General features: G+C 35.1%; 1 protein-coding gene and 1 pseudogene across 1 annotated transcript; one reads left to right on the top strand and one right to left on the bottom strand.

Moving 5' to 3' along the window:
- The first annotated feature begins 3,223 nt into the window (after positions 1–3,223).
- Positions 3,224–7,394, top strand: LOC105107535 (uncharacterized protein At1g04910-like; annotated as a pseudogene).
- Positions 7,395–8,094: 700 nt separating this feature from the next.
- LOC105107510 (nucleobase-ascorbate transporter 2) lies at positions 8,095–12,278 on the bottom strand. Its single transcript, XM_011001455.1, has 13 exons — positions 11,835–12,278; positions 11,657–11,754; positions 11,286–11,462; positions 10,712–10,812; positions 10,558–10,633; positions 10,387–10,446; positions 9,963–10,147; positions 9,550–9,646; positions 9,338–9,483; positions 9,171–9,262; positions 9,016–9,093; positions 8,762–8,922; positions 8,095–8,576 (listed from the first exon to the last, which is right to left on the bottom strand). Exons 1-13 carry the CDS (start codon positions 11,926–11,928, stop codon positions 8,364–8,366), a joined length of 1,578 nt encoding a protein of 525 aa, XP_010999757.1. The 5' UTR covers positions 11,929–12,278; the 3' UTR covers positions 8,095–8,363.
- Between the last annotated feature and the right edge of the window lie 743 nt (positions 12,279–13,021).

The raw sequence follows: 13,021 nt of genomic DNA, 5'->3' as shown, positions 1-13,021 counted from the left end.
TATGGAGGTCTCAATCAACAAAGAGTAGCTGTAAGTGTCTAAACCTTTCAGCTACTGCTATGGAATTAATTGGCAATTTACCACAAACAACTGAAACAATTTGTATATCTATCAGGGAGAAAGATTTCTAGTAGAAAAATAGGATAGAACAATAAATACCATGTTTTCTTACATCTTCGTAGGTATGGTCTTAGCATTAATGAGAGCACGGAGAAGTAAAGTGAATGTTAAAAAGTTAGCAGATGTCTTGTATATGAGCCAAAGATGAAGATACAGTCTCTTGTATATTTCATGTACTTAGTTGTTGGTAAAGAATAATATAAATTATATTCTGGAATCTTACCTAATAGCTTAAGTTTTTTGGTTAAAATGGTTCTTTGAAATAGTATTAAAGCTTTGATAACCAAGCAGTTACGAGTTCGAATCTCATTATCCCTATTTATTTGATAAAAATTAAGCACAAGATAGTTTCAAGCCCAAAGAAGAGAATAATATAAATCATATCCTAAAACTTCATGTAAAAGCTTAAGTTATTAGATTGAAATGGCTCTTTGACCGTTGCGACCTTTTCTTTCAGCAATTTCTAAAGAAATCATAACTCATTTAATAAGCAATCTCATTTTCAGATGGCTAACTCGCATTAGTTTCATATCCACATGAAGTTAGGTTAATATATCCAATGGATAGCTCACACTCGATCTGCATCCACATGAAGTTTGGTTCAATGAATATGATTTATGAGGATAAATAAAACGAATCTACTCAAGTATGAAAAATAAATTTGGAAGTTCCAGGAAATAGATAATACAACAAATAGCTTGGCTTTTTTATGTCTCCATTTTTTAAACAAATAAAGGTCTTTTGAATTGCAACAGCGTGGATAGGTCTTGGATTTCAGTACTCGAAAATGGAGTTATAAGTTCCTCCATAGAATTTAAATTTTTTCTTTTAGCCTTACACATATTAGAAGAGTGGACTTGTTTTTTTTCCTCTCTCTCTACAAAGGGGATGTTAGAAATTGAGAAAAGAGGACGGTAATACCAGTTAAACTCTAGCTCATTGGTAGAAGAATGGAGTTTATAGATAGTTAAAGCTTGGCATGTGTTCATGGTAGAACCGGAAAAATGACTTTGAAATTATATAAAACCTATCTTTGTGTGTGACTATAGTTTGATAAAGTACAATGTGGGACTTGCCTTTGAATTCTCTTGTGGTTAAAAGGGAACTGATGAATTATAACAATTGTTGGAGTCATCATTAAAGAGGAAATATGTCAACAAATAATCCGTAATGATCAATTATTAATATGTTGCTTTAAATCTGAGGCATTCCTTGCCATAGCTTTTGTTTTTTCCCTTCTAAATCAAATTTTGTTCTTTTCTTCTAAATCAAATTTTGAAGTCTAGATAATCCATATAGGCTTTTTACCAAATTGATTACAAGATGTAATAGCATTGAGGTTTTCCTAAAGGAATTTTTTATATTTGAAATTTGATAATCTCATTTTAATATAGTTATTATCTTACTAATGAATGCCTCATGCATCTTTCTATGTCTTCCCATGTTATCAGAATTGCCATTGTACATTTTAGTGACACAATTGTTGCTCGTGGCAGATATGCAATGCCATTGCCTTAGCATCTTCACTTAACGCAACCTTAGTCCTTGACAATTTAAAGTCTTTTGAATAAACTTATGTGTCTTCTCATTGAGAATTGTCCATCGTATAGGTAAAATTTACAAGCTAAAAAAAAATAATACAATAGAAAATAATATAGGCTGATACAAGAAATAATATAGGCTTATTTTTAGCCCTTAGAAATAGCTAACCAACAACTAGTATATCCAAATAAAGGAAAGAATAAATATGCAAAGAATATGCTAGTATTAAATGTGTAGGTATAGGTATTTCTTTTGACATCCCCCCTCAAATTAATGTTGGTAAATGGACAAGCATCAATTTGCTAATAAGAAAATGATGGCGCTGACGGGGCATGAATTTGATGACGGGGCATGAATTTGATAAAGATATCTATAATCTGCAGAGTAGTGGAGATATATGGAAAGGTGATAATCTGATTGAGTGACAGTTAACCTCAATGTACTTGGTGTGTTCATGTGCAAGAAGATGAATATAACAGACATAACCAAAGGTAAAAAGGTTGGAATAAGTTGGAGAATGACCAAATAACCTGATGAAAAGAGTGTCGCAGTTCAATGTGGGGGAAGACAATTTGTTGATGAGGTGGATAGCAGTGAAGAGAGCTTCACATAAAAAACGAGAAGTGTAAATGACTCTAATAGAAGAGTACAAACAACATCAAGAAGATGATGATTCTTTCTTTCAACCACCCTATTTTGTTAAGATGTTGAAGTGCAAGACCGTTGAGAAATGATGTCATGATACTGTAAGAAGTCCTGAAACAAATGAGACATATACTTACCCCTATTGTCAGAACGAAGGATTTTGATTTGGGCTGAAAATTAGGTCTAGATATGTATACGAGAAATCTTAAAAACAGAAAATATTGTCTTTAAAATGAAGGAAATAAATCCATATGAAATGGCTATGTATCAAATCGAAAAGTTGGATTATGTGTGGTGTGTGAATAGAAAATAGCAGAGTTTTACTTTTGCCAAGCTTGCAAGAATTGAAATCAAACTAAACAGTACTAAGAGATGGTGAATCTTTATTTCTAAAGAAACCAAATTTCAATAAATCATGAAGAACATTAGAGTTTGGATGTCTGCGATATTTATGCCATGCTCGGTAATCAACATAAGCAGAATTACAAGTGACAAAGGGCAAAGAAAAAGGTGACAAAAGAAATTGAAGAGGACAAAGATGTCCCACTTTAGGCCCCCTCGCGATCATCCTCCTTAACTGTTGACCCTACATAACATAACCAATTTTGAAAAATTCTAGTTTATAATCATTTTCAACCAATTGGCCGATAGATACAAGATTGGTAGTAAGACCATGTGATATAAAAACATCAGTGAAAGAGGGAAAAAATCACTAGTGGCCGTGATAAGTAAATGACTGCCATCAGTAGTATGAATTTTGAGATTTCCAAAATTTTCATTAACATTAGTAAGAGAAGCATCATTGTTTGTCACATGATTTGAAGTCGTTGAATCAAAATACCAAGAAGATGATGTAGAAAGATTTTTTCCTGAGAGTCCCAAAGCTGAAAATGCAGAAATGATCATTTGTTGAATCATGGTAGGAGTCACGGATTGGATAGGAGGAGGAGCACGTTGTGCTAGAGGTGAAGAGCCAACTGAGACAATATATGTTGTCTCTGTTTTCTTAGAAGGTCAAGTAAGGCATTCTTTGATGATATGACCATCTTTTTTGCAGTAGTTGCAGAATTCTCGAGGATAATTTATAGCATAATGGCCAAATCTCTTACAATAAAAACATTGAATAGTGCTCATATCCCTGCCTTTTGGTTTACTTTACGCTGCATAGGCCATAAAAATAAATGTAGATTGTCATTATTCCATGGTAGTTTGAGTGAGAAGGTATTGTTCTTCGTGAAGGAAGTCACTGAGGCATGCATCCAAGGAGGGAACAAATTCTTGGTTCATTAGGGTGGATCTAGTGCCTTCAAATTTAGATCTCAGTTTCATTATAAAATAATCCCGTTGAGTAGTTTCATGAACAGATTGAATAGAGCTAAGACTTTTAGATGATAAGCCAGCATAAACTATATCAGTATATTTAGTCCAAAGATTAGTGAATCTAGAGTAAAAATTAGAGATGGAAAGATTATCTTATTAAAGAGTGCTTAATTCATGTTCAAGCTGAAACCGACGAGCAGTGTTTTGTTGGCTATAGATTTTCTTCAGGTAAGTCCACATTTAAGCTGCAATATGAGAGGATCGAAGATTCAAGATGATGTTAGGTTAGACAAATTCTAAGATCCAAGCCATAACTTGAGCGTCCTTGACTTTCCACTTGACGTATTGGTTTATATCTTTGATTTTGTTAGGAGCTGGGTTACTTTCATCAACATGTCCCCACAGCTCCTTACATTTGAAAAAAATCCTGAAATGAAAAGCTCAAGCAGAGTAGTTCTTGCCATAGAAATGAATTATAGAAACATCAAACTTATCTGAAGACATAAGGTCAATAGAACTTTGATCAAGAATAACCAAGACTAAAAAACTTGATAGCAAAAAATAATTTAGAGTTATAGCTCTAATACCATGACAGTTTAAAGTCTTTTGAATAAAATTATGTGTCTTCTCATTGAGAATTGCCTATTATATAAGTAGAATTTACAAGCTAAAGAAAGAAATAATACAACAGAAAATAATACAGGTTGATATAGAAAATAATATAGGTTGTTCTTAAACCCTTAGAAACAGTTAACCTACCACTAGTATATCCCAATAAAGGAAAGAATAAATAGTCAAAGAATTTGCTGGAATTAAATATGTAGTTATAGGTATTTCCTTTGATAGTTCTTCCCAAATTTATTTACAGCAATGTATGGAAGGATCCAAGGTATGATATTATATATACAAATTGCTTCCTCTAATCTATATTCTTGTCTACTTTCCATATCTGAATTTGGTCATTGCTCATATAACCTGGTTACAAAATAATTTTTAGAGTGTGTTTGGTATTGTGGTAGTTTTTGTGATTGTGGTTTGAAAAAAATTATTTTATAAAAAATGCTTTTAGTTGAAGTTGATTTGGTATTTATGTATGTTTGGTTAAAAATGTAGTTAAAATTGAGGTTAAATAAAAAATAGAACTGCGATCAAATTCTGCAAATACTATGTTATCAAGCGATCTCTGTCTAATTTATGTAGTGTCATTAAATAATGTTAAACACTAGTTTTTCAAATAAAATACAATAAAAAATAATATTTATTTTTTATTTTATTGGGTCGGACCTGATTCAATATATGTTGAGCTTTGAACTAGATCCGATCCAGCTGGAACTGGTCCGACTGGAACAGTAAAGCCGACTACATTGTTCATTGCATAACATGTTATACTGTCTATGCTAATTACACTATTTATTACTTACTTTTATTTCCCTTGTATTTCATATACAAAATGGGATCCATGAATAATAATAAAAAAAAAATTACTATACAAGTTACATCTATATTTTAAATAAAATATAAACACAACCTTTTATCGCTGCGTTAGTCTATTGGTTGTTTCCTGTTTTCTTCATGAACCGCTGGCTTATGTTATTTTTGAATGGGGGGAGTGAAGCTGTTGTTCAATGGTATTTAAATAAATCTATAGCACTATCTTTTTCATGAGATGATCATGGGAATTCAGTATTACTCCGCAGAAAACTCACCTCTTTCATTTTATGGAAATGCAGCCAATTCGGTGACATCTATCAAGAGGAGTATTTTATGAATATCATGAAGGATGAAGTGAATATCGTAAAGGAGCTTCCTTCTCATTTGAAATCATTAGTTATTGAAGCAATCGGTAGCCTAGTGTGTGGTCTTCTTGGTTTCTACGTGCTTAATATAAGGGCAGTGCTATTTCACAGCATTACATTATCTCCTTTCATCTTGCTTTTGTTAGATTACTGATGCGGACATTGTGAAGGAGGCAACGCCCATCGATTACCTTACAAAAACAAAACTCTTCCTCTTCTGCCGCAAAATGGAGTTGTTCACTTTCTTGGATTTGGTAAGTGGCTTGGATTTGATCCGTTGCCTTCGAAACTTCAGGTAAAGGACATTGCTTGGAGGTTCAAATATTACATATACAGTTACTGGACAGATATTAAACGCGGAGAAGCTCAACGTTAACAAGAATCTCTTCGCAATGTCTTCGATGCTATTGTAAGTGTTCCAAGATACCTTTCCCCTTCTAGGCAAGGGTTTCTCCGAAGTGTGACAATTGAACTTGACTGAAGCAACTATCCCTTCGCACCCCAAAACCAGAAATAACTATGTAATATAAACAGTGATTTCTTTATGAAGTATCCAACTAATACTGAATTAACGAAAGAATGTCCAAACAAAGCATGGCACTTCGTAGTGAATCGAAATCCTCTGTCCTTTTGCCATTGGCAAAAATATGAAAAGAAAAATAATTGTTGGATATAACTGGGCTTTTCTTCTGAAGCATGTTGCATAGTTATCACCTATCCATAGCCATCGAAAATACATTACATTAACAACTGAAGGAAGCCTGAGGCATTTTATGGTACAAAACATCATGAATGAGAATGATATCTGGAGTTCACAGATAAATTCTGCAATCACTCAAAACATGACAGATAGTTATCAGTATCTTAACTAACTTTCTATGAGAGCATTCATTTATTCAATTTTTGTGAAAGCAATCATAACTTAGTTTATTTGAAAGCAACATCATTTATAGTTTTATAATTGCATTCATATGAAAGAAGCATCATTTATAGGTTTATTTGTGCCTTCGTGATATGAAATATTCTCCAGAAATTAAGGTGCAAATGTAACTTCCATGCATCGAAGTTCGTGCCAAAAAATCCAAGAAGCTGGTTCATTGTTGATCAGTAGGATAAGGAAGTATGACACTGCACAGACTACATTGGACAAACAACTTGTCGGAGAGTTTCTGACTGGCAGTCCCTCAAATAAACATGATTCAGCTAGAGGCTCTTCTAAGTATCTTGCTTTGCACCTGAGGTTTGAAGTGGATATGATTGCCTACTTCTTGTATGATTTTGGAGGGAGGGAAAAGGAGAGAAGGGAACTCCAAGCCTACAGAGAAAGCCATTTCCCTATGCTTATGGAGCGCTTGAAACACTCCATGTACGTATGAATTGCTTCAACTTTATAATTTATATGCACTCTAAGAGATGATCTTAATATGGAATCTCTCTCTCTTTCATATCACTGATGTTTTCGGGCCTATCTCTTCATCGGAGTTGAGAAGCTTAGGGAGATGTCTGTTAACACCCGAAGAAGCTGCACCTATGCTTGCTGGTCTTGGATTCAAGAGTGGAACTTACATTTATCTTGCTAGTTCTCATATTTTTTGGGGGAAATTTAGGATGCATTCATTCACTAACCTCTATCCTAACTTAGTCACAAAGGAAACTCTGCTGACACGCAGTGAGCTTGCACCTTTTAGGAATTTCTCTTCGCGGGTAATCAACCATTCTTTGGGCATGTTCAACTTGAAAATAGTTGGCAAATTCCAGCATAAAGGTGCCCAGAATGCATGTGTAAAACATACTAGCATGTTCTCAGGTGCACAATTTTTTCTACCTTCTATTGTTTTGGAATTGATTTGCATCGGCCTAGAGTGACATCTGCAGGCATCACAATCAAGGCTTCGCTCTTCATTTGATGATCATGCCATCAGGAATGAAAATGGCAATGCTGATAGCCTGATGCATCATCCGTTTGTTTAATTGTTTATATAACAGTTGGTTGTATCTGTAAATTTTTTTCCTTTTGTTCTAATTCCTTTAATTCTTTCCATTTGTATATAAGACACATGCTCCATTCAATAATATCTTCCCACTAAATGTTCCTAATATTAATACTATGCAATGCTGATAGCCTGATGCATCATCCGTTCTTTCCTCCCTCCTTTTGCCACATGATTCAACCCCCCCCCCCCCACTGGTCCTCATGAGCCCAATACTTTTGAGAAAAAACGATCAACGCAAAGAACAAATGAAATGCCAGCAACTCTGCGAGCATGATCCCACGTGACTCGAACACTCTTTACTGTTCATGAATGCAGGTTTTCTAGCAACTGATAAGAGAAGGCAGTGGAGGAGTCCTTTCAAAACAAAATTTGGTTGATTGAATGTTAGAATAGAAATCCATCAGAGTGAAAAGTCTAGTTGTGAGATGTGAGAACATCGTGTGCTTGGGCTGGCGACTTTGTTTGACTTTTCTTGATCATTTTCTATATGGACTTGTGCTAGTCTCTACGATATACGTTGTGAGAGAAGCATGGTAAATGTTCCTCTTTTCAACTTAAACGCACCAGGAAGAGATTTTTTTTATTTAAACGCACCAGATTTTTTTTTACTTCTGGGGCAGAATATTGGAGTGGCAATTGAACTGGAATTCTTCAGAGATAAAAAGAGAGTTCTTCAGAGATTCGAATATTTAATTTCTCCAAAAATCACACCGTTAATTTGGTAATAAATTAGTTTTGTTGTAATAAACTGACCAACCCAAGTCATAACAAAATCAATGAAAATGAGAGAGGAGAAAGCAGGAAGGAGTCATTCCCTGCAAGCAAAACACATGGATCTTTTGTTTCACTCTTCTTAACTATAGTTGTAATACCCGGTCCCCACATATATTCCTGATCTGGAAATGATGTTTTTCCTCTATCATCTTTCTTTGGAATTGAAGTTAGTTCAAGATGGAGGGAAGAAACGATTAAGGTTGAAAGGAAGGGTGTAGAATTCTTCATTCCTGCTGTCCCCTTTGAATGTCCGAAACTTGACCCACCATGGCATTCCTCTATCTCTAGCACTGTCCTTGTAGTCAAGTGTGTTGTCTAAGAAAACAGCGACTATCAGTGCAACAGTTGGGGATGAGAAGAAGATAGTGTTGAGGAAATCGTTGAACTGCACATAAAAAAAAAACAAAATAATCAATTGCCCTGCGCAATTGTAAAGGAATGCAGCAATGAATAGACTGCGCACTATTAAGAACGCAGAATCATCAGCTTTAACTTGTCATGAAGAGTACACATTCCATATATTACTAGATCTGATGTGAGCCGTTTTCATAGTGGATGGTAGAAATTTACCCATCCAGCTCTGGTATGAGCAGGACCATGATAGGCCTTGGAAGTGTATTCTCTGAAGTATTCAGGGACAGACAAACCAAGAAAGAAGGCAACGCCAGTGATGAAAAGGTTTCTCATTGAGTTCATGTTTGTGAATTGCAAAAATGACAACCCCACGGAAGCTGCAAGCCAAAAATGTTGCAAATATCAGTTACAAGTGATAAGAACTTGGTAGAATCATGACGATCTCAAAAGAGAAGCAACCCATTACTCACCAACCAACCCAAACAACACGCAATAGACAGCACCAAAAATAGGGAAGGGTATTGATGCAAATAAAGCTCCAAATTTTCCTGCCAGAAGGTGGAAGATCAATTATACAGACGAGTTACTTTTTATAAATAAGCATATAATTGGCCGAATCTCTCACCTAAAATAGAGAAGAATATCATAAAACCAGCTGAGATTTGAATAACCCTGCGGCTTCCGACACGAGTGCTTCCAAGCAACCCGATGTTTTCTCTGTTGTTTTTCTTAAATATTAGTCCCGTTGCATAGAAATGAGAACTTCAAGAGAGACGAACCTATGCTACTTACACAGACACTGTCGAGCCAGTCAATGTTCCAAATAGTCCGTCCAATAAGATCCCAATGCCCTGCCAGCCAATACCACGGCTAAGAACATGAGCTGGAGGTGGGGTGGCACTTGCTAGGCGTGACGCAGCTTTGTATGCTCCAGTTGACTGTCAAAGAAGTCATTAGTCTTGCTTTCACTAACAGAGCAAGATTGACTAAGTTTGTACCATTACCTCAATCAATGATACAAAAACAGCAGCCATCATTCCGAAACAATGACCGGCATCAAAGGTGGGCGCACCCCATTGAAGAGGATATGGGATCTTTATCCTGAATTTGAAAAAAAAAAGAAAGACCTTTAGTATCAAAAACAGGTTGTAACAATAATCAGAATCACAGTAATCAGATTAATAATGTCAAGAAATTTTCTGAGTCTTTGAATAGTTTGTTCTCATATCAAATTGTTTTGAATCACATTTTGAAATTGGCATGCACTCGCATATGTTTTTTTTCCTATACATGCACATATCTAACTCTGTGGCAACAGGGATTCCAGACATGTAGAAACTTATTATATATCCTCCGGTGCAAATAAGAAATGTGAAAATATTTATAATCCAAACACAGAAAAAAGCGAGTTACCAACCATGGAGCAGAAGAAATGAGGTAGGCTTTATCAGTTCGACAGTTAATTTGGGTGATTTCTGGACGATGTTTGTATGCACCACTGGCTGTCAGGAGGTGTGCATATGCCCATATCACTGTGATTGATATAAGGAGAGCAAACCGCTCAAGTATTGGCAGTTGTTTTGTCTGGAAACCTTTCAAGTACTGCACCGTGTACAGCAAAATAAAACCACATAAAAATTAGAAAGACACCCTTTTTTTTCCAAATCATTGAACTAGTTCCTGGAAAAATGCAAAAGGTACTAAAATTTTCGTCTCTTTAATCTTAATATTGCATATACAGAACCAAGAGGGACTGAGTTTTAAATCCATATGATGTGTATTGTTCTGTGAAGTGAAAAAGTTCAAACTCTAACAGAAGTATTAAGGATTAGGTGTAAAACCTGGGAGCAGGTTATAAACAGTATAAGCATGGGGATGCCAATTTCTACACACCGTCCAGTCTGCAACAGATTCATCAAAAAAAGAAGCAACAGTCAGAAAAACGAAGATGTCGAACGGTGGCAATAAAATCCTGCAAAAAGAAAAAAATGCCAGTGAAATTGTCACTTTACCACAGGGAAGCCTCTATCAAACAGACCAAAACCTACTAATGCAATGACTGGAACCATTCCAATTGGACTGAAGAACCTGAAAGGAAAATAAGATCAATAAATCAGCAACATAACAAGTAATGCTAAAATTTGTTTTCATGATCAGTAATAGTACCTGGAACAAATGGCCCATAGCTGACTGTATCCTAGAATTATCTGTATACTTGATGACACTATCAGAGCACCTTGGACTGCTCTCATTGTGCTAAGAAATCTCTAGACAAATACAAAATACAATTCTTCCATTAGTTTTTGATCTGATTATAACATGACAAATCATCAAAACGAGTATTTGGAATAACTCAATTGTCAATCCAACACTTTGTTCATTTTTTCCCCTCCAAACTATTGTCAACACACACCAACACTTCATGGATTCCATTCATTCGCTCTATAATTACTAGTACTATCACATTAACAATTATATCACTTATTATTATTATTATTATTATTACATTTTGGATACAGAATTGAAGTCACCCGTTTTATTTGATTTGACTTGGATTCGGAGAATTTAGATACAGCACAGCCTTGTAAATAGTGAAGCCAATTAATGAGTGGGTCACACAAAGTTGACGAAAGGGACCTCTTGATCCTTCTGGGTTCTCACGATGGACTTTTAACTGTAAAGTGAAAGATTTTCTGCTATATTCAGAACTGTAAAAGAAGAAAAGAAAAACGAGACTAACCAAATGGTCATCAGGAATGCTTGTCAAAGATGGGTCATGAATTATTGACACAATGGGGACCATGAAGGCATAAGACCCTCCAATTACGGTCGGTAAACGCGTCCCAAACAGTGTTTGTAGAAGTGTGTTGATCCCTTCAACAAAAAGCAGAGTCTGCACCACCCTCACTTTATCACCCTGAAACACACCGTATCAGCCCAAAACGAAAACAAATAAATAGATAAATAAAGATCCTCTTTCACAGGTCTAATTGATCTACTTGAAGTTAAAAACAAATGGTAGGTTCTTTCAGGTCATATGCCCAATGTACCAATTTTTAAAGCAATGGATAAATAGAAATCGGAAGAAGGTGATAGTAAAAATCGACTCACATGATTACCACCCATCAAAGGAACAAGAAATGAAGGGATCATAACAGCAGTTCCTAAAGCCAAGATATAATGCTGAAAACCCAAAGCTATAGACTCTCCTGCTTCCACAAACACCAAGTTAGAAAAGAAGAGACTAAAACAAGCTAAAAAGACTTGATATTCAAAAAAAAAAACATACCCCAAGATGGGTTAGAATCGATACAGTACTCTAAGCCTTGAAGTTGGTCCATTGGAGGGTGACTTATCTCTTCTGGCTTTGGATCAGCTGCCATTGTTTATAATCCCCTCAAAACCACCCTTGTTTTTACTCCTTAAGCTCAAAACTCAAAAAGAGTATCCACTAAATGAATCAAAGAATCGATAGATAAGCTAGGGAGAAAGAAAGGAACACCCTCAAGTACTGATGATCTCAAGAGAGTCCTAGCCAGTTAAGAGCACAGGGAAACAAAGGAATGCAGTTTGATTCACTGGATGAGAATGAAAAAAGAAAGAAAGAAAGACAAAAGCAAAAAAGGGTTAAAGAGAGAGAGAGATGGAAAGGCAAGCAAGAAAGAAAGAAATAGAGAGAGTACAAATTGAGAGAGAGAGCTTGCACTTGCCGCGCACTAAACTTGCATTTCTTTCTCTCTACAGGGTTTATGCCTATCTATATTTATGTGTCTTTTTTTTCTTTTTCAGCAAAACCAATAGTTAACGTTAACTTTTTCGACATTCCCTAAACTGCCCTTCAAGTAACTCTCTCAAACTGAATATGACCGTTGCCTGACTGCCTCCCTGTTCCTCCTCCATAATAAATTTATTCAACTTCTTTAATAGCAGAGTAGCTGTAGACTGTAGTGCCTGCACATTTACTTATTACCATGCAATGAAGACATAAACACAAGCACGCAGCCTCCTCTGCCCACGTGTAACTGTAACTCAGAATGTTTCTATTTTTATTTTTTTTTACTTTATTATGCATGTAACAATTTATATCTTATATCATATCGTATAGTTTAATCTATTTTATATCAATTAAATATATAAATAGTATTTTTTTCAATACATGAAAAGTAAAGTTAAGAAATTATTAATAATAATGACAGTTTTGAAATCCAGCTTGACCCGACGGGTTGATTCAAGATCTGGTCGACCAGGAATAAGAATTGGGCTGGATTGAATAAAAAATAAAAAATAAAATTTAGTATGATTAGACAAGATCCGGTTAAGAACCGGTTGCAAACCCGTTGATTTTTTATTTTTTTATTTTTTATTATAATAATATTGTTTTTATTTTTTTTTAAAAAAAAATTAACCCAACTGATCTAATGATCCGATCAAAACTTCAAATCTATATCTTAGATCAAACGGGTACCAGATTAAGTC

The sequence above is a fragment of the Populus euphratica genome, unplaced genomic scaffold (assembly GCF_000495115.2).
Source record: "Populus euphratica unplaced genomic scaffold, PopEup_1.0 scaffold162.1, whole genome shotgun sequence".
NCBI lineage: Eukaryota > Viridiplantae > Streptophyta > Magnoliopsida > Malpighiales > Salicaceae > Populus > Populus euphratica.
The sequence above is the reverse complement of the archived record's forward strand: the minus strand, read 5'-3'. Positions and strand labels throughout refer to the sequence as shown.